The sequence below is a fragment of the Sebastes umbrosus genome, chromosome 6 (assembly GCF_015220745.1).
Source record: "Sebastes umbrosus isolate fSebUmb1 chromosome 6, fSebUmb1.pri, whole genome shotgun sequence".
In the NCBI taxonomy this organism is placed as follows: domain Eukaryota; kingdom Metazoa; phylum Chordata; class Actinopteri; order Perciformes; family Sebastidae; genus Sebastes; species Sebastes umbrosus.
The window spans coordinates 9,525,810-9,546,476 of NC_051274.1; the positions used below are offsets into that span (position 1 = coordinate 9,525,810).

The following is a 20,667-nucleotide window of genomic DNA, read 5'->3' on the forward strand; positions in this document are numbered from 1 at the left end:
ACACATGTTGCATTTAGTGAAGGAGAGATCAGAATGACACTGGATGGGTGTGCAGTTTTCCACCTCTTTTAAGCCCTACAGAAAGGTGCGTCGTCACACCCTGATTGGCCAAGAGGGGAATGCACCAAGCTGCTCTCAACTATCATTTAAGAGCCGGTCCCCACACCCTGCGCAACAGGTGAACTGAATAACCCTCAGCAATCCAACCAAAAAAAAAAAACACCCGGGAAAAGGGAAATGACAGCAAGCACCAGAGAATAATAAAATGTCTACTATTACCAAATCTCTATGATTCACATACTATTTAGATTTTAAATGAAGAGGTTATACAATTTATTTTTAAAAAGTTTCAAATGCCATCCCAGAATATCTCAGGACTATCTGTCTCTGTTGGCTTGTGTCCCACAGTGTGTCTAACCCTCATATTGGACCAGGGTCTGGATTATGTCTCAGAGAGCTGCACCAGTGAGCCTGCATGCATAGCTGAGTGTCAAGACTACCCTAATTATAGTACTATGGAGCTAACCTATACTTACATCAACTGAGCTGACTCTCACACATACACTTAACGGGATGCCAACTGTGCCATAACTCAGGAATAGAAACTCTTTTGGTTTCGTAGAATTTTCTTATAGGAGGAACCTGGAGAGCTCGTAAAAAAAGGATTTGAGAGGACCGCGACACCACAACACAGACTTTGTCACTTCATCATAGCCTCCTACACACTGAATGTCTCGGAGACACGGAGGGACGAACCTGGAATTAACACCTTCACAAGTACACAGAATAGACATCTCATTTAAAGGGCTACTCCAGCGGTTTAGTACTGCACATCCATAAAGATGGGGGGGCAAGAGACATTGAAGGTGCTCTATACAATATCTATAATGTATATACTGTATATATTTATTACATGGCTGTGTTGAATACTTAATTCTGATTGGTTAATCATGGCGTTCTGCGGTCTGTAATTTCTTTATAGCAGACCGTTGCTATGTATAACAGACCGTTGCTATGGGCGCAGTTCTGATGTCGGACTCTGGCGGATCGTTTTTGTGTCAAATTATTGATTTCTGAAGTAAGTAGCTGTGTAATATATAATATCTAGAGCATTAATATAGCAGCAAACAATATTGTAAAGGAGAATGAAGTCGCTCTCCCACCTGTTGTAATCAGAGCTTCTCTGTGCTTTGTTGACATCGCCGGGCCGGCTGCACATGCCTTTTAGTGAATGTGAGCGTGCCCCACTAACTAGCTCATGGCTGCCGCTCTGTACTGCTCTCATACAGCGGTTACTGCTGATAACCGTCCCCACCAACATTGGAAACGTAGCAACTACCCTCCGGTTAACACTGTTAGCTCTGTCAGCAATGTTGCCGCCGCCAGCTCATCCGTCGCCATGTTGAGAGCTGTGAGGAGGCAATAGAAATGCTCCCAATCTCGCAATTAGCACCTTTAACAAAAGTCCGGTCAAAATGCCGTCTTCTAAACTCTACGCCCCAGTTTGTAATACAAGACCGAAGGTGCTTTCAGACAGTGATTAACAGTGTGTCAGTACTCCAGCCTGAGACTGAACTGCATGTGTAAAGGTGTGTTCAGACCAAACACGGAGCGAATTTTTCAAACGCCGTGATTACACACAAAGTCAATGCAAAGGTGTAAATAATGACTACGAAGTTTAAGTGTTTTAACTTGAGCTTCAGATTAGCATGACGCTGTGTCACGAAAGCCTATCAGTGTTGATTCTCCTGACGTCATCGAGAATCAGAAATGGAGAACAAACTGAAGCCGTGAGTGGGAACCCGGAGCTCTATGACTCAACGTCAGTGCTGTACAGAGACAGAACAACAAAGGAGTGAGCTAAGCCATACGATTAGCCTACATGGTAAGTTCTGAAAATATGTATTACATGATTCATGGTTGATGACAGAAATAACCTTTGCTAAGGTATGTGGTATGTATGGAGGTATAAGGAAGGAGTTGACGCTGTTAAGGGCGAATATTTGTGAGTTGCGAAATACTCCAGTAGCCGTATTCGTGCGAGTGACTCGAGATGAAAACTTGCTTTGTGTTATTGGTTTGAACACACCTTAAAAATGAAGTATATTTTGTTAACACAGCGGAAGCTGATTTTCATATTCAACTTGTCATCATTTTATTGTTTTGTCATTGTACATTTTTGTAATTGGACATTCTGTAAAAGAAACAAAGAGAAAAGTAACAGAAACAATTTCCTTTTGAGTCATCATGAGCTTCATGCTTTTGGCTAAAACGATGACAGGATCATTACAGAGAGCGCCACAAACAGCGAAACGCAACAAATACAAAGCTGTTTTCTTTTATTTACATTGTAAACCCCTTGATCATACCAACGCAACGCATGACCCGGCCTTTTTAAAAGTCTATGTGTAAAAAAATCTCCCCAGGCGTGTGCACTTCAACAGCAGGAGAGGAGTGTCAGTCTGCCTTTACATAAGACAGCAGCCAAGTGTCAGAGATCAGTAACTCTTTGACGTAATACAGAGGGCGGAGGGCGGCACAGTAAATAGGAGATGGTATCCGAGCGTCTGATGGGAGTGGAAATAAATGAAAGAATAAATGGTCAATACATGAGTACACTCATTTGAATTGAGGACACCTCCGGGGCTTTACTGAGCGGTCATGTCCCCGTAGCAAGTGGCAGGCGGTAACTTAATTTTGTCCCGTCTTGCTCTCTTCAAGCAGCTCATCTAACAAGTGTTGGGTTGGCTACATTATAATGAAGGCAGACGAGGGCACAGCAGAATGGGTCATTCGTTCATTCAACCGTTTTGCCCCTGGAGAATCAGGGTTGATCTCTGCACCTATCCCACTTCAATTCTTCACTAAAACCAGTTTGATGGTAACTACGAAGACTGTGATGGACTCAGAGTTCTCTGCATGCTGCATGAGTTTAGTTTCCTTTAATCTTTTATTTTTAGGGGCTTGTGATGCTTGATGAAAATTATTTCCTATGCTTGTTGGAATTCAGTCTTTAGAATGATCTATTAGGATTAGCATCTGGCCTCAAGCGTCTACCGTTAACTACATCATAATAATATACCAATGTTCTGTTGGACTTGTGTTATCTGTCAGAGGGCACCAGAGAATGAGAACTGTTCTGTGATTGAGATCTATATATAAGAGGGTTAGAGCGTTGTTGTTGTTCTGCCTGTTGTCTTTAAAGGAATAATTCATCATTTTAGGAAATACGCTCATTCGTTTTCTTCCAGTTAGATGTACGCTAAATATGAAGCTATACCTGCAGCATCCGGTCAGCTTAGCTTAGCATCAACACGGGAAACCGAGGCAAACAGCTGGCCTGGATAGTTTTTGCCGCCAATAGACAGGCTAGCTGTATCCCTGTTTCCAATCAATGTGTTAAGCTAAGCTGCTGGTCGTATAGCTTCATATTTAATGCACGTTTTGAGTATCAATCTGGTTATCTAACTCTTGGAAAGAAAGTCTTTGCCAGTGACTCCCAAAATGACATATATGACCGTTCTATTTAAAGTTGTGAAACGGTCGCAGTTTTAAACACGTTGTAAAATTGAACTATTTACTTGGGTTTAAGAAAAGGTCGTAGTTTGGTTAAAATAAGTACGCAACATAGTTTCTGTTACGTATGTGACATGGTTACGTACTAACATAGTTACGTATGCAACTTAAAACAACTTTTGGTTTTACACAGGACACGGACAGCGGCCTCTTTTTTGAAAGTCCCGTGTTTGTTTGACCCATCTATCCACCCGGCCTCATCCCTACGCAGACTTTGTCCCGCTTTATAATAGACGTGTTAGACGTCGACCTCTTGTGGTCCTAGTAAGTCAGACTTCCTCCTTTACTCCCACCATAATCGCCACTTGAGGTCTCCATCTAACGACAAACGTAACATAACAAGGTAAATAATAAATAATAAGGTAATAAGCTGCTTTGCACAGACAGCTGTTATTTCGGCGTATTTCACAAAATGTCAAACTATTCCTTTAATGTCATGATTATGATGCAATGTGATTAATATATACCGTGTAGTTCAGCTACAGTAAAATACATTGGTTGTCTCTGGGAAGCCCTTAGCTCGAGTTGCTTGTCAAACAACACTTTTAATCAGGTTCCAGCCATGCTCTCAATGCAATTTTAAGGTTTTAGCTGAATAAAATCTGATGAAACACAGATAAAATATAACCATATTTTGTGGTCACATGTGAAAAGGAGGGGGAAAAAAAAAAACATGAGCTGTAATTCAAGAATACATTATTACTATACAGATCTATTAAGACCACTGGATTACATTTCAATGCTCTGCAACCCATCCAAGCACTGTCCAAATTATACCTACCACTATCGGTAGAAACACGCACAGATGTGATCTTGCTGGCTATGGTTTTTCTCATATTATACACAAAATGTATCATACATTAGATTCAAACTTAAAGAAATGAGGCAATGATCATTTCTCAACAAAAATGGTCCTTTGAATTAACCTTCACAAAACAGCAATTTTGCACTCGCTTTGCATTACTGCATAGTTCAGCAGGCATCCAGCACTGCTAAGGCTACACTGACGGCATGGTTAATGAGCGGAAACGTTTCTACTTCTTTGTAAGTTTCTACTGGAAAAAGCTTCAAAAACACACATTTGTGTTGTAGACCAAATATAAAAGGATACTCCTCCTTGTCATTTTTTGTGTTGACTGCAGCTTTTCCTTTAATCCAAACTCCAGTGGCTTCACCCAACAGTCCACTGCTTTAGGGCATCGGGTTCATAGTCCCATTCAGAGCTGTTCTGCATCATTTAGAGCAAATTGTCCAATATTTTGACGTTTATAAGAGACCCATTGTTTTGGAAGGAGAAAGGAGTATCTTGATTACAGTCGTGGTTAACATGGTCACACCAGGACATAGAAACTGGAGTAAAAATAATAGAACATTTAATTTACCCTATCTTATGTTACAATGTAGAACTTCCCAGCATTATTTCCACCCATATCAGTTCAACACAACAAAGTCAACACCATAACCACAGTTAAGACTCCCCAATCCTTCCCTGATCTCCAAAGTCTCTGAAATGAAACCCACGTAACGTTTTGAAAACAGAGACAATGGAAAGAGTAAAAACAGAATTTATGGAAGGAAATCAGAATGAAATAGCTTTTGCAGAAGATGATTGAAAGACATTAGGTCAGCGATAAATCCTGTGACGACACAAATAAAAACCTGGATAAGTTAGACTCAAATAACAACAAATGAGAACAAAAAATGTGCAGAAACCGTTTGTTTGACAAGCTTTGGCCCACTGTGCTGTGTGCAAGGTGAAAGAGCAAGAGACATTAACTGTCCCATCAGAGGAGAATTGCCTCTGAGTCTCGGTCCTGGAAAGAAGAGGGGGGGATAGAAGAGAGAGGGAGAGGGAGAGAGAGGGAGAAAGAGAGAGAGAGACAGCTGGTTTAGCTCTGCCACCTTGCTGTTCTTCCCCATGAGGCCAGTGGGCAGGGCTGTTGTGCCATAAAAAGCACCCCTCTCGTTCCCTCTACACACAAGTCAGTGCTTGTTGGACATGAGGAATAAAAAATATATACATTAAAAAAACAGAATGTGACGAAAAAAAAAAGAAAAAAAGAAAAAACCCAAAACAACGACAACAGCAGCGAGAGTGACCGCTCAGTCGATCTTGACTGCAGCATAGATTTTCCTGATGAACATGTAGGCTGCGTAGAAGCCAATCGTGCCCGTTAGCAGCCAGAACGACAGGACCATCAGGGTCGTGTAGCCGAAGTACAAGAGGGAGGGGATGAACTCCACAATGTCCAGCTGGGGAGAAGTTAAGAGAAGAGGAATCAAATTCAATACGCTGTTCATTTCAAATCTTTTTTTCCTAATTGTTTTCTAAAGACATTTTAAAAATGGTAAAAAAATCAAATCAGCAGAGGCTGAGATATTCTGCTTTTAGTCCTCTAGTAGAGCCCTTTTCAATACATTACGTTGCAGGTGTCATCAAGTTATCAATATATACCTGTACATATACAGTATATATATTAATCTTTTTGTCATTCAGACAGAGGTCTCCATTACGTTAATGTGCAGCTTTAATCAGACATAGCAGAACAATTGTGCAAAATGCGCCACAATGCTCAGGTGATATTTGACTTATGGTGCACGAGTTGGAGCGGCGTCACAGCGAGATGGAGAGGCGTGACATCATTTGGAGCCAGAGTCTGCGTGTGATTGGGCGGTGGACAATCACAGCTGTCAACCATGATATCGCACTCCTTCTTTATATCATCAAATAACTAATTAACCTCTTCCTCTCCTTGAGAGGCCTTGAAAGACTTTTTCAGAGGCTGTAGCGGCCTCAGTTTTAGAGCTAGAGTGAAGTTGCACTTTTCAGGGAGCTGTCATGTCGTCCATCCTGATGACATCGTCAGAGATACAAATTATTTCATTCAATGAGACAACATGTGTCATCATTCCAATGACTGCTGCAAATGATAATAGTATGTCCGAATAAAAACAAAATACTGATTTCTTCAGCTGCAATCTTCTTGGCTGCAATAGAATCAAAGAAGATCTGGTTATCCGAGATGTCTGAAGCAGCCTCGGGCTTTTACCTTGTTGACGAAGTAGAAGACGGCATAAATGAGGACGTAGAACGCTGAGCCTCCTGACACCAGGAAAGTTCTCCACCACCACCGGTAGTCCTGGTAGTGAGGAGAAACGGAGAAACAGATGATGCAGATAAGGTTCAGTCAGAAACAGCAACTGTGTTTACTGCTGGATAATGTTGGCAACACACATTTTTGGTTCCACAACCACTAACTTCACTATACTGGAAGAAACACCATCCTATACTTAAGAGAATTTTTTATAAAACACTTCGTCCACGCAGCAAATTCTACTTTCTTATAAGATATTGTTATTAAGTTGTAACTAATGGCTTTATTTGTTTGTTATTACGCGGCTTTGTTGGATACTCGATTCTGATTGGTCAGACAGTCCAGGTCGTGCTGATTCCAACAATTTGATGTCTGCGAGTACCAGAATCCCTCCAATGCTAAGTTCGACCACCTACCCGCCTAAAGAGCTGCAGAGCATTGGCAATCTTTTTAGTCAAACACTTGCCATGCAACCAAAAGAGAAAATGACCATCTACTGCACTTATGTGCATTCACACCTAGCCCAAATGAACTCACCTCTGCACAGAGCTGGAAATAAACCATTACAATGCTGATCTGAGAGCAGGAGACCACCAAGATGATGAAGACCAGAAACAGGAAGCCAAAGAGGTAATAGAACTGATTCTCCCAGATGGCCTGTAGGTGGTGACACAGACACACACACACACATTGATCTTGACATTAGTGCATGTGAGGACAAAGCCACTGACTTCACATCAGTTACGTATCTCTTAATGTAATAATAAACTTTTAGACAATGTAACTACATTTCTAACTGTATTAAGTTACAGAAACACAAACACTTGTACAGCATTGAAAGAGGATGTGATCTGGCTTTGAACTGATCACAACACATTTAGAGCAGAGCAGTTGTACTCACGCTGAAGATGAAGAAGAGCTCAATGAACATGGCACCAAAGGGCAGGATCCCGGCCATCAGGATTCTAGTGGAAACAAATAGAAAACATTTCGGTCGCAAGAAAGCAACTCAAACTCAAAAGTTCAAACCCTACATTAAGAGAACATCCGCCATCCCCAGTAAAAGTTTAAAAGCAGATTGGTTAAACACTCACCCTACAAACTTGTTCATGTACCAACGCTGCTCTGGGACCTGCCGAGGGATCTGGTTGGTGCGTACGGGGTTATCGTAGGGCTGTTTGCGGAAGCCAAAGTAGTAGCCCAGGTAGACCAAGGGCATGGAGATACCAAACCACATGCACAGCAGGGCCAGCATTGTTGTGAAGGGAACCTGAGGTGGTGAGAGAAGAAAGCGGGGACACAGAGATAAAGGATGATGTTTAACAATTCATGTGATTGTACTGATAATCTTAAAATTATATGTTAAACCACTCAGCTAAATGCTCTGAATTTAAGGCTGTCCCCAATACCACTTTTGGGGCTTTGAAGCTTCAGTGAGAAATATTCAAACGGGGGTGGGGTGTGAACAATAAGCTTTAGGTTACAGAGATTGCATCATCAAAAGGTACAGGCCGGTTCACTGTAGGCCATGGGTATCTCCTTTTCTTTACGAGCATCCGTCTCCTCTCACACTTCACCCACTCATTCAAGTCAGTAAGAGAAACAGATCTCAGTCAGATATACATCTGCTAGAAAACGTTTTTTCTCTTTCATGGCAGGTTGTGTCGGAGTAAAAACCGAAACTGATTTGAAGTTACATAGCCTCACTTGAATATGTTAAAAGTGAATCTTTCCTTTAAACAAAAGTATTACAAGTGATCTGTTACGACTCTTATGTCAACGTAGGAATTACAATAAAGTTATTAGATCTAGCAAGCTTGAATGTTGAACATTTTAAATTCTGTGTATCTGAGTCGTGATACTCACTGCGCCGGAGGAGTGTTCTCCCCAGATGAAACAGTTGAGGATGAAGCAGATACCAAAAACCACGGCAGGATACAAAGTTGCTGTCTACAGGGGAGACGAAACAAACACAGTTAAGCCTCTCCGTTCACAGCAGCACCAATTTACAGGAACACTTCTTCATTAAACACATAACAAGGGGGTTGCCTTGTTCGCTGATCTCCAAACAATCTTTGCGTATGCAGTATTGAAAAATAAGCAGATACACTAACTCCGGAGTGATGAGAGATTCAGGTTATTATTGACTTACACAAAACGCTCCTTTCCTCCACCGATGGCCCTTCAGTGTACGGTACAGTCTGCCAGCAAAGTAGCCACCAAATACACTAGAGGAGAAACGTCCACAGGAAAAAGCAATGTTAAATCAAAGAAATGCACTGTTTGAAAATAGACCACCCATTTAAATTCCTGTCTCTTTGGGATTTTCTTAATGAGGATTAGAGAGATGGATATGGCTCTTACCCCATGAACATGAAGAGGAAGCAAGAAGTGGTCATCAAGGCTCCTCTGCTGGATGGAGACAGCATGCCCAGCATGGCAACAACTATGACGTACACACAGGAACACGTGGTGGTTAGAACATTTCATAGATTACAATGACATTGTAGGGCTGGGCGATATGGCTTATAAATAATATCTTGATATTTTTAGGCTATGCCGCGATATACGATATCTCGCTATTTTCACATTTTCTCTAAAATAACATAACTGTTTGATTCAACCCTTTGACTACAGTGATCAGTCTGGTATGATCATACGCATGTATGATCATACCAGACTGATCACTGTAGTCAAGATCTACAGGGAATTGATTAAAGAGAAAACAAACTCACAGATGACAATGAGGATCATGCAAAAGAGCTGGATCCCTGAGCCCAGCAGAGAGCTGAGGATCATGGGATACTGAGGCGGCCTGAAGACATCACCGTGGACATTCTTCCATCCTGACTCTTCCATGGTGTCCTCCTGGTTAGATAGGAGAAACATCGGGTCAAATGCCAGGAATAAACCGATTTAATAAATGTCAAGAGCCCCAAATCTGATTTCAGTAACACTAAAATCAGCTACCCTGAAATCAAATCATTCTGATCTACCGGTATACAATTTATCAAGACATTAAATGCATTCTTCCCCCAAAAGACCTGGAACCAAGCAATCTGTCTTTTGTCAGGTGTGTGTTTTCTTACTATGTCATCCTCTCTGTTGTAGTTAGCAATGTCCTTCCTCAAGGTCCTGATAATGATCATACTCAGAATACCTGAAAAAAAGCAGGGAACGAGAAGCATGTCAGTCAGCTAGAAAGACAAGACACCTCAACACTTCCTATGCTGTAATCAAATTATGGATATGACATAATACAGTATAGATTTTACATCACATTCCAAAGCTTTAAATGTTTCCAGAGTCCAAAGAAATGTAAACAAATCACAAGGTCAATGCTATGTGTTGCAATTTCACCAATTGAAGGCAATATTAGACATCAAATGTGTATTTACTCTGTGTGATTTCTGCCATGGGCCTAATGACTTGTGCGTAATTTACACTACGCAACTTTAGCCCCCGATTGTCCAGTCGCCAAAGGTTTTTGGAGCTCCCCAACAAAAGCCCAAGATCAGAGCAAATCAGCGTTGGCTTGGCGCTCGAGCGCCGACACATCGCAGATATCTATCAGGGTAAATATCTGGACCTGTTTGGCAGCTACAGCCAATCAGAGCGCAAGACACAGGTTGAGGGGAAACCTGGTTAACAGTTAGGAACTACTACTGTATGTGTCACATTTGCAACACGGACAAAGTTGTTGTTGCACCTAGAGGAAACAGGCAATAAACAGTGAAGACGTGCAGAAACAGGCTATGACTATAAGGAAAGTTACACGGACTGCTTGAACAAAAAAAATCCCGTCTAGCGCATGGCATTTACCGTGTCCCTTCTCCCATGTTTTCATGACAAAACATAGTTTAGAGACCAGACATACACATCGGGGATTCCTCCTGGTGAAAGATGTCGTAGTATGTGACCCAGTCTCCGGTCAGTCATGTAGTGGGAATACCACGACTTTAAGAATCCCGTTTACAAGACAGCAAGTTGTGTAGTGTGAGCAGTGCTGTGACCTGACCACTTTGAAAGTCATGTAGTGTGAACTTGACTCTGCAGTACTTTAGTTGTGTTGATATGGACATTTAAGAGATGACAGTTGCGCTGAGCAGAAATTGGACATACCAGACAGGAAGAAGACGACCACCACAGAGTTGACTATGGAGAACCAGTGGATCTGGACATCGCTCATGGTCAAATACGTGTCCCATCGAGACGCCCACTTCACCTCGCTCTCCTGCATGGAGGAGATAAGACATTTATCTAGCTTTATTTAACCCCTCAGCCTAGAAAACTGAAACAGCTGGAAAAAAAATACAGGAATTTTATAATCTGATATTGTTGCTTTGCAATTAATAAACCAGAAAATGTCCAACTGGAATCTGTATTTGGACAGTTACACATTTTCTATTGTTTTGACTTTGTAACACTGGATTTTAAATGAAGAAGGGTCTAAAGAGAATCAAAGAGAGCCAGCAATGATCACATGGATAAAAACTAATGAACACGTTTTAATTTCAAACTAATCCCTAGTTAAATACAGCAATTTGGGTGGTTTTACGAATTTATTCAGGGTTACAGACTGGCCTGACTTCTGGTTACAAGACGTTTCAAGTCACTGAGAATCCATGCAGCAGTCACTGACCTCCCAGCGGACAGAGTAGGTGAAGAGAACCTCGTTCTCCTTGGTCGGGTCAATCTCCTGTGGGGCAGAGCCACTGGCCTCAGGCAAGGTGCAAGTCTTGTCCTTTTCCACAGCCTTCAGATCTGAGAATACATACATACATACAAGTATTACAAGAAGCGAGGGATGACAATTTTTACTTAACTGGCCACGTTGGAGGCAACACTTGTGTTTTCCTCCTTCTACTTTTTAAATCACCATAGGTCAGAAACATTACACAACATCAAGCTAATCAAAATCAGTGTGTTGACACCTACCCTCTACTTTTACACTTTGGGGTATGACCTCAAATCGCACCACCCTGTAGTTGTGAACTTCTCCTTGCTCCAGCTTCTCCTTGTGGAAGTACAGGATGAATGACAGGTGGTTGTGCAGATAAAACTGTGAGGGAGAAAAGAAGGGGCAAGACAAAAATTAGTATCTTTCAAAAAATATATATATATATGACATTCTGTACATAAATATATTAGGGCTGTTTGTTTTTTTTATAGTGTTTGAAGCTTCGTATTTCATGACGTCATCACCCTTAAACATTACAAAATCCTCAAACACCCTTAACTTGAATGAAGTGATTCATCAGATTGAATGAGTGAGTCTTTTCTTATTAAATCAACTTTCTTTAATGAATATTCCTCAGTGTGTGTTTGTGTGCAGCAAGCAGTTTTTTGACCGCAGTGAAAATGTGGTTTTTCAAAGGCTAAACGCCAACAAATATGTATCGAAGCAAAATATTTTGTTCAATAAATATACATGCTGTGAATTCTGGAAATGATTTCATCTATCGTTTTTCAATAAATGTCGACTTTTGGACTGTACAACGCTCTAGAGTTACTTTGGAGTTAATTTCAATGTCAACGTTATGCATGAAGCTTTGAAGCTTCAAACTAATCAGGGAGATACCATCTACCTTGTTGCTGTCGACAAAGCCCAGTCTGTAGCCATGTTCAAACTGGATATCTTTCACCAGGTCCTTCTTCTGCTCCTCCTCCCCGGCTGTCTCTCTGTTGGGGTAAAACTCTAACCTGGTGGCAACTGGTAGGTTATCTGCAATACTGAAAGGCACAGAGGGATGTTCAATTAGTTTTGGTTTGCATATTGAACATTTAAAAAAATCCAAATGCTAGAAAACCAAGCTATCTTAGAGATATGAATGAGAACAGAAAAAAAAAAAAAAAACATGATCTTCCAACTACATTATACTGCAAGTACTAAAAGAATTGCCTCAACTTTACAAATCAGTTCTGTGGTCACTGAACAAAAAGGTATAAATTAAAATAAAGCAATGCACGGTATTCCTTGTGGCAATTAGGGATGCACCAATTTCAAAATTCTGGGCCGATACTGATGTTAAAAATAACAATTTAGCCGATACCAATGTTTTCGCTGTTATTTATTCCCCTGTTGTGCCAGGGAAACAAAGACCTCTTCATTATAATAAAAGACCTCTTCCTTATAATAAAAAAATAACTGAGCTGTTTTGAAGCCATTCGGCTTTTCATTACACTGTTTTTGAATGAGCACAAATTCAATCGTACAAATTTATGAAACAACCTTTAATATAACCTTCTTTCTCATGAAAAATATTCTTTTTTTAAAATAACTGCTTAAAAAGCTTTTTCAGCTGCTGTAGCCTACAACTACCTACTCAATGAGAAGAACGTTTCAGTACTTACACCACCCAACAAAAATATTTGTTTTGTGAAACAAAAATTCAATGTAAAAGCGATTTGAAACATGAGCAATATTGCTCACACATAGACTTTCTAATTTTTTTATCTGTCCGAGAGAACGACGCGTTCCGTGATCGATCAACTAGTGGACTGGTAGCGGCAGAACAGAGGGGATGAAGAGCTCCGCCCTGCTGGTGCAGCTTCAGGCCTCGCTGCCTCAGCTGTCCGGGCTGGACGCCTATATGGACGCGCCGGCCCTGGCTATAACATACAGGCGTAGAGGCAGCTCTGCGTAGGAGTGTGCGTTCAGTCACACGCCATTGCCTATTTCTAGAAACAAAAATGTTTTTCCATACTCTCGTTTCTTTTTTCTATACTTATCCAGACCTGGAAATTACTAAAATCAAATTCCTTACTTTTTCATACTGCGTAGAAACCCTGACTGCTTGACATGTCATTGACCATAACAACGTTTTTGTTGCAGATCTTTCTCTGAGGAACGTGTAATAATCCCACATGGCCGCTTTTTCTCTCACTTTTATTTGTAAACAAACCACGCGGCGCATGGCACCCGCCGTCATGCCACAGTCGTGTGATATCCAGTCAGTGGCTTCTTCTCCGAATCAGCAGCTGGTTACTGTTGTCCGAGACTGACAGTAAATAATCAACACAGCATTTAGCCGGCGCAAAATTGATGCAACACAAGAGATAAACATCGGCCACTGACTGCCATCGGCGAATGTCATCTTATTTGCAGATAGGCCGATGGCAGTCAGCAAGGTGAATATCGTCCGTTATCGATGTTCGGCCAATAAATCGGTGCATCCCTAGTGGCGATATGTCAATATTAGCAGCATTCTGGGTGATTCCCTGGGTAACAATATTGAGGAAGGGATGCTCACAGGTGCACATAATACTCCTCCTGGATTCGCTCAGCAAACAGCTTGCTCTCTTCTATGCTGAGCTTTTTCTTGTTGCATACCATCTCACATTTCCGATCCTTGTTCATCTCAACATTGTAGAGGGTATTCACAATACGGTCCCCACGTAATACCTCACCTACAAAAAAAAAACATTTTTTTTTAAAATAGCAAAATGTAAGATAACATTGCTTTTCCTGAACAGGATGAAGTCAAATTAAGTGAGACATTTAGGGAAACTTCACAGACTACACTCCACACGTCAGCAGCAGTCCACTTACCCAGGTTCTCTCCCTTGTAGACAATAGATTCTGGCTTACAGAAAGGCAGGGAGTAGTATTCATAAGGAAGCTGGGTGCGGGAGCTGGTAAGCTTCACTGCCTGAAAAACAAATGATCTGACTGACTGACTGGGTCACAGATATAGTTATATGCAAAACTACACTCACAACATCTTGGTCTGAATGACACTGAAGCTCTACTTTGGGTGTGAGCTTTCTAACCATGACCAGTAAGACCAGTGTTCATAAAAAAGTAACTTCCTGCCAGTCAAACATCTTAAACAAACATTAGTAACTTCTCAATGACAGTGTTGACTGTTGGACACCTGGGGGCTGTTTCACAAAACCTGGATAGTGGCTTAAACTGGGATTTTGGGAATTCTATAAAACACATATCAATTAGCACAGCAGGAATTCTGCATGGGATGGATGTCCTACAGGTAACACTCACTATGTTGCCAGACTGCCTCTCAGGCTGTACAGCGTCTGGGACCTGTTATAAATTATTTTGTTCTACGAGCACCACATCACTGACTTCTTATCCATTATGGACTAAAAGCCCAAGACTGACATGTACATCCAGCCTTCCTTCCATCTTTCTTTAATGGTCATAATACGACACACCCTGCATAATTCCTGCTGTGCTAATTGATATGTGTTTTACAGAATTCACAAACTGTCAGATGTATGTACAGCACACACTCATATGTGAATGTCTCTGTGTACATATATCTATTATTATAATTGTATTCTTTTATGGACAAACAAATAAAGAAAAAAAATGACCCCTTACACCCCTAAAAAGTCCAAGGATTAACCCATGGCTGGCATTTATTAGCAGCAGTGTGCAGCCAAAGGCAATAATAAGGTGTAAGTCTCTAAGGTGCTGTCCCTGCTAAACTGTTTGGTCAAACGAACTCTGGTGCTCTTGACCATCTAGTTTGGTTTGGTTTGTTTAGGTTGGTATGAAAGCTGTCAGTCGAACTCAGGTCTGGAACAAGATCCACCTCTTCAGGTCGTCCCAGTCCGGACCAGAGTTTCACCAATCAGGTGGTTGTTTTTGGTGTGAAAACAAAGTAAGCCAACCAAAGGATTTGGTGATAATAGATATTTGATGTTAGCATGAATTCAAACTCTAAACCATCATTAAATTCATCAACTGATCATGGGAACTGTCAAGCGATCTGTATAAGCTATCAATCATTTGGTAATCATGGTAAAACGCTATGCTTGTCAGCAAACAAGTGCAAGGATTTTTCCTGCTCAATTAGAGCAAATAAAGTTTAAAACAGAGGTGATATGCATGTGTGTGCTACACCGTGTATTATTTCAGAATTTGACTTCCCCACATGGGTCTATGTAGCACTGCTGATGATGAAAGTCACCAAAACTGTCCGATGATTGAGTTACCAATCAGTCTGTACATTTTCCAGCATACAGCTCTTGGTTCGTTCAACATGAAACGGACCAGAACTAAAAGGCTACGATGCGTCATTTTATCCCTTGGTCTGGACCAAATGAACTAAACTACAAATGTGAAAGCAACCTAATATCCATGTTTTTGGTGTGGGAGGTGGATAGTGCACTTGCATGAATATGGAAAGATCAGAAAAAATCCACAAATAAACACCACAGTTGGGTTAAAACCCAGGACCTTCATAATGTAAGGCAATGGTGCTAAAAAAGTGAACAAACATATCACAATGTTTCTGCTAATCTGTGAAATGTTGATCAAATTAATTTTAGTCTTACCTTAAGATCTACTGTGCCACCCTCATGGAAGTCCCGGGGAGCGACTCCCGGAACATAGAAGGGCCGGACAACAGGCAACGAGGACAGCAGCAGTAAGGCCCACCACGTCTCCTGCAAAACAGACATCACCAAATGTTTCACCACACAGACACAAACACTACATACTATGTGTATACTGTGTACTGACATTTGACAGATAAAATTGTGTGTATGCAAGACAAAAACATTCTAAACATGAAATTTTGTATTTCATCATGCCATATAAAGATACAAAAGATTTTAGACCAACTACAAATAATGTAAATTTGTTATAGAGGTGCAGAGACCATGCTGAGCTTCAAGTTATATGAGAAAGAGAGGAAGGACAGTTGCTGTGCATTGATAGAGTGAGCTTCAAATCTCTTTCAAGAGATGCCTTCAGGCAGAGCAAACCTAAAACTACTTTGTAACATTTCCTTTTCATGATGTAACTTTATACACAGCTCATCTTTGGGAGGTTAACACCTCACCTGCAAAAGTGTTGTTTCTTTTTTGTGTGTGGAGGACAATGTCACATCAAAATGCATCCTCTAACATTAAACCAAAAATAACATTTCAGTGACTCTCCAAGTTTACCCTGAGGCTTTTACATATTGGAATGCACTTTTCCTGACAACATGGATAAAGTTGTAGTACAATATTAGTATAGTAATGGTGGAGGATCCCTTCAAGCCTTTAGCTATCTTGTAAAATGCCTATAAAAAGTAACTACATCATCAAGTCAAAGCAACATTTCAAACAAATCCAAGACTTGAAAAGTGACAATCAGGGGAAGGTTATATTAATATTTCCAAGTCTCTTTCTAGTCCCCAGAACTACATATGGTAGTTTGCTTTTATGGAAAAACTACAGCACAGCTGTAAATCTGAATGGAGACCATCGTGAGAAGTTTCTCAGTCATACAGGTCATACAGGCTTGTGGTCACTCAGGGAGCTACAGGGCTCCAAAGCTGAGATGAGAGACATTGTGCAGCATACAACTGTTGAAGAGCTGAAGAGAAAAACCTCACATTACATCCAAGCTATTGTTTCTCACAGGTGTGTGGAAACAGAGTGATACTGATACTATGGAGAGAAAGATTTATTTTATTTTAAGACATTGACTCCAAACAGAAAGCCACAGAAACAGAAGAATGGCTAGACAACAACAATCTTAATGTGGGGTGGGGGAGTCCAGCAAATTGGACTGCTTCTATATAGCACTTTGATCCAAATCAATTTAATCAATCAACTCAAATCTCACTCACACACATAAATGGCAGCAAACTGCCATGCAAGGCCTAACCAGAGAGAGCAACTTGGGGTTCACTGTTTAACTCAATGACACTTCGACATGTGGACTGGAGGATCCGGGTACAGAACTTAGTGGAAGACCCTTTTCTATCTGCAGAGCCACAGCCAACCCCAATCTGTGGCAGAAACTCATGCAACTTCACAGAACTTAAAACAGTTGTGCAAAGACACATGGTGGGGGAGATGACTGATGTGCAAAGCTGCAGATCTGCCTATCCAAACAGAATCAAGGCTGTGGTTGCCTTGTAGGTGCCTCTACTACTACATGTTTAACTCGAGAGAGAAAGAGAGAGAGAGAGAGAGAGAGAGAGAGAGAGAGAGAGAGAGAGAGAGAGAGAGAGAGAGAGAGGAGTACTTCTCGATTTACTGTAATTATCTTGTCCTTAAGATACCTTACATGGTTTTCTTTTGACATTACAGAGTCATCATCTATTGTTCAGTGTCAGAAAGCCTACTAGTGATGATGTGATTCAATGCTGGAGAACAATAAATGGAGAACAAGTCCACGAGGAGCACATGCATTGTTATAGTCATTGTGAGTTATGACATGCTAAGGAAAGGAAGTTAGCAAGCTCCTGACATACAATGTGTTATCAGACAGTAGCAGCACAGTTCAATAACACAGGCACAGTCTTCATCCACGTGTTTGTTTGTCGCTGATCTGCTGCTGTCATGTTGACATTAATCAACACTATTAACTACAACCAGCTCGAGCTGACGCTGCTAGCAGAGATGCTAACAGCTAATGCTGAGCCCAAGTTCGGCTGGCTGGTTTATCCAGCCTGTGAAGCAAATGACAGTCCAACAACCGAGTACGTGGCCATTTGTTCTCTGTCAGCCCAGTTTAAAACACCAGACACGTGGTATAAATCAGAGTTTAGAGCCGACAGCTCTCTGACAAGTCAAGCTAGGTGATGCTAGCATGCTAACTCCAGCAGCAGTTAGCACAAATCACCAACAGTCAAACCTCACAAACTACAGTCAGTCTGCACGCGATACACGTTAAAGGGTTGTTTATCGACCACGGTAGGAGTCTACTCGGTCGTAGTTACAGCATTGAGTGTGAGTTGATGTGTAAAGACGTTAAAGAAAGACGAGGAGTTTCATGAAGAAGAGCTCGCTCTGCACTCACCATAGCCGCGGCCGCCATTTTGAATACGTGTCATTAGTGACGTCACGGAAGTGCTGAGGTTCATCAACTCTAACCATCTCTTCATGTGACACACCCACATGCAGATGTGGTGCTGCTGAACAGCTGGATAGACTCTCACCTCACTGAGATGATTATAATATATAATATAACATATAATGAACGACTAGCCTTCTAATATAAATCAATATACAGACGTAGGCAAATTTGTTGGTACCCTTCCGTTAAAGAAAGAAAAACCCACAATGGTCACTGAAATAACTTGAAACTGACAAAAGTAATAATAAATAAAAATTCACTGAAAATTAACTAATGAAAATCAGATATTGTTTTTGAATTATGGTTCAGCAGAATCATTTAAAAAAACAAACTAATGAAACTGGCCTGGACAAAAATGATGGTACCCTTAACTTAATATTTTGTTGCACAACCTTTTGAGGCAATCACTGCAATCAAGTGATTTCTGTAACTCTCAATGAGACTTCTGCACCTGTCGACAGGTATGTTGGCCCACTCCTTGTGAGCAAACTGCTCCAGCTGTCTCAGGTTTGAAGGGTGCCTTCTCCAGACTGCATGTTTCAGCTCCTTCCACAGATGTTCAATAGGATTTAGATCAGGGCTCATAGAAGGCCACTTCAGAATAGTCCAATGTTTTGTTCTTAGCCATTCTTGGGTGTTTTTAGCTGTGTTTTGGGTCATTATCCTGTTTGAGGACCCATGACCTGCAACTGAGACCAAGCTTTCTGACACTGGGCAGCACATTTCGCTCCAGAATGCCTTGATAGTCTTGAGATTTCATTGCACCCTGCACAGATTCAAGACACCCTGTGCCAGATGCAACAAAGCAGCCCCATAACATAACCGAGCCTCCTCCATGTTTCACATTAGGTACAGTGTTCTTTTCTTTGGATGCTTCATCTCTTCGTCTGTGAACATAGAGCTGATGTGACTTGCCAAAAAGCTCCAGTTTTGTCTCATCTGTCCAAAGGACATTCTCCCAGAAGCTTTGTGGCTTGTCAATATGCATTTTGGAAAATTCCAGTCTCGCTTTTTTATGATTTGGTGTCCTCCTCGGTTGTCTTCCATTAAGTCCACTTTGGCTCAAACAGCGACGGATGGTGCGATCTGACACTGATGTACCTTGACCTTGGAGTTCACCTCTAATCTCTTTGGAAGTTGTTCTGGGCTCTTTGGTTACCATTCGTATTATCCGTCTCTTCAATATGTCATCAATTTTCCTCTTGCGGCCACGTCCAGGGAGGTTGGCTACAGTCCCATGGACCTTAAACTTCTGAATAATATGTGCAGCTGTAGTCACAGGAACATCAGGCTGCTTGGAGATGGTCTTATAGCCTTTACCTTTAACATGAAGGTCTATAATGTTCTTTCTGATCTCCTGAGACAACGCTCTCCTTAGCTTTCTGTGGTCCATGTTCAGTGTGGTACACACCATGATACCAAACAGCACAGTGACTACTTTTCACCCTTTAAATAGGCAGACTGACTGATTACAAGTTTGAAGATACCTGTGATGCTATTTACAGGACACACCTTAGTTTAATATGTCCCTATAGTCACATTATTTTACATCTTTTCTAGGGGTACCATCATTTTTTGTCCAGGTCAGTTTCATTAGTTTGTTTTTTAAAATGATTCTGTTGAACCACAATTCAAAAACAATGTCTGATTTTCGTTAGTTCATTTTCAGTAAATTTTTATTTATTATTACTTTTGTCAGTTTCAAGTTATTTCAGTGACCATTGTGGGTTTTTCTCTCTTTAACGGAAGGGTACCAACAACTTTGCCTACGTCTGTATATATATATATATATATATAATATATAATATATAATATATATAACAGCTGAATGGTCTCTTGCCTAACTGAAATGATATAATATATAATATAACATATAATTAACGACTAGCCTACCAATATAAATAAATATACTAAGTATATATATATATATATATATATATATATAAAATACTGTATAATAATGCTTTATATATATAAAGCATTATTATACAGTATTATATATATCTATAATTATAATATATATATATATTATAATATAACATATAATGAACGACTAGCCTACTAATATAAATCAATATACTAAGTATATATATATATATATATAAAATACTGTCTAATAATGCTTTATATATATATATATATGTCTAATAATGCTTTATATATTTATATATA

General features: G+C 40.6%; 1 protein-coding gene across 1 annotated transcript; it reads right to left on the reverse strand.

Annotated features, from left to right (window-relative positions):
- Window positions 1-2,130: 2,130 nt before the first annotated feature.
- Window positions 2,131-18,543, reverse strand: tm9sf4 (transmembrane 9 superfamily protein member 4). The gene is made up of 18 exons (XM_037771714.1): window positions 18,439-18,543; window positions 15,975-16,085; window positions 14,224-14,323; window positions 13,925-14,081; window positions 12,260-12,404; window positions 11,610-11,733; window positions 11,314-11,435; window positions 10,794-10,905; window positions 9,761-9,831; window positions 9,407-9,539; window positions 9,036-9,117; window positions 8,824-8,899; window positions 8,538-8,621; window positions 7,766-7,941; window positions 7,573-7,636; window positions 7,209-7,328; window positions 6,627-6,716; window positions 2,131-5,829 (listed from the first exon to the last, which is right to left on the reverse strand). The coding sequence occupies exons 1-18, from the start codon at window positions 18,454-18,456 to the stop codon at window positions 5,680-5,682; spliced, it is 1,935 nt and encodes a 644-aa protein (XP_037627642.1). The 5' UTR covers window positions 18,457-18,543; the 3' UTR covers window positions 2,131-5,679.
- Between the last annotated feature and the right edge of the window lie 2,124 nt (window positions 18,544-20,667).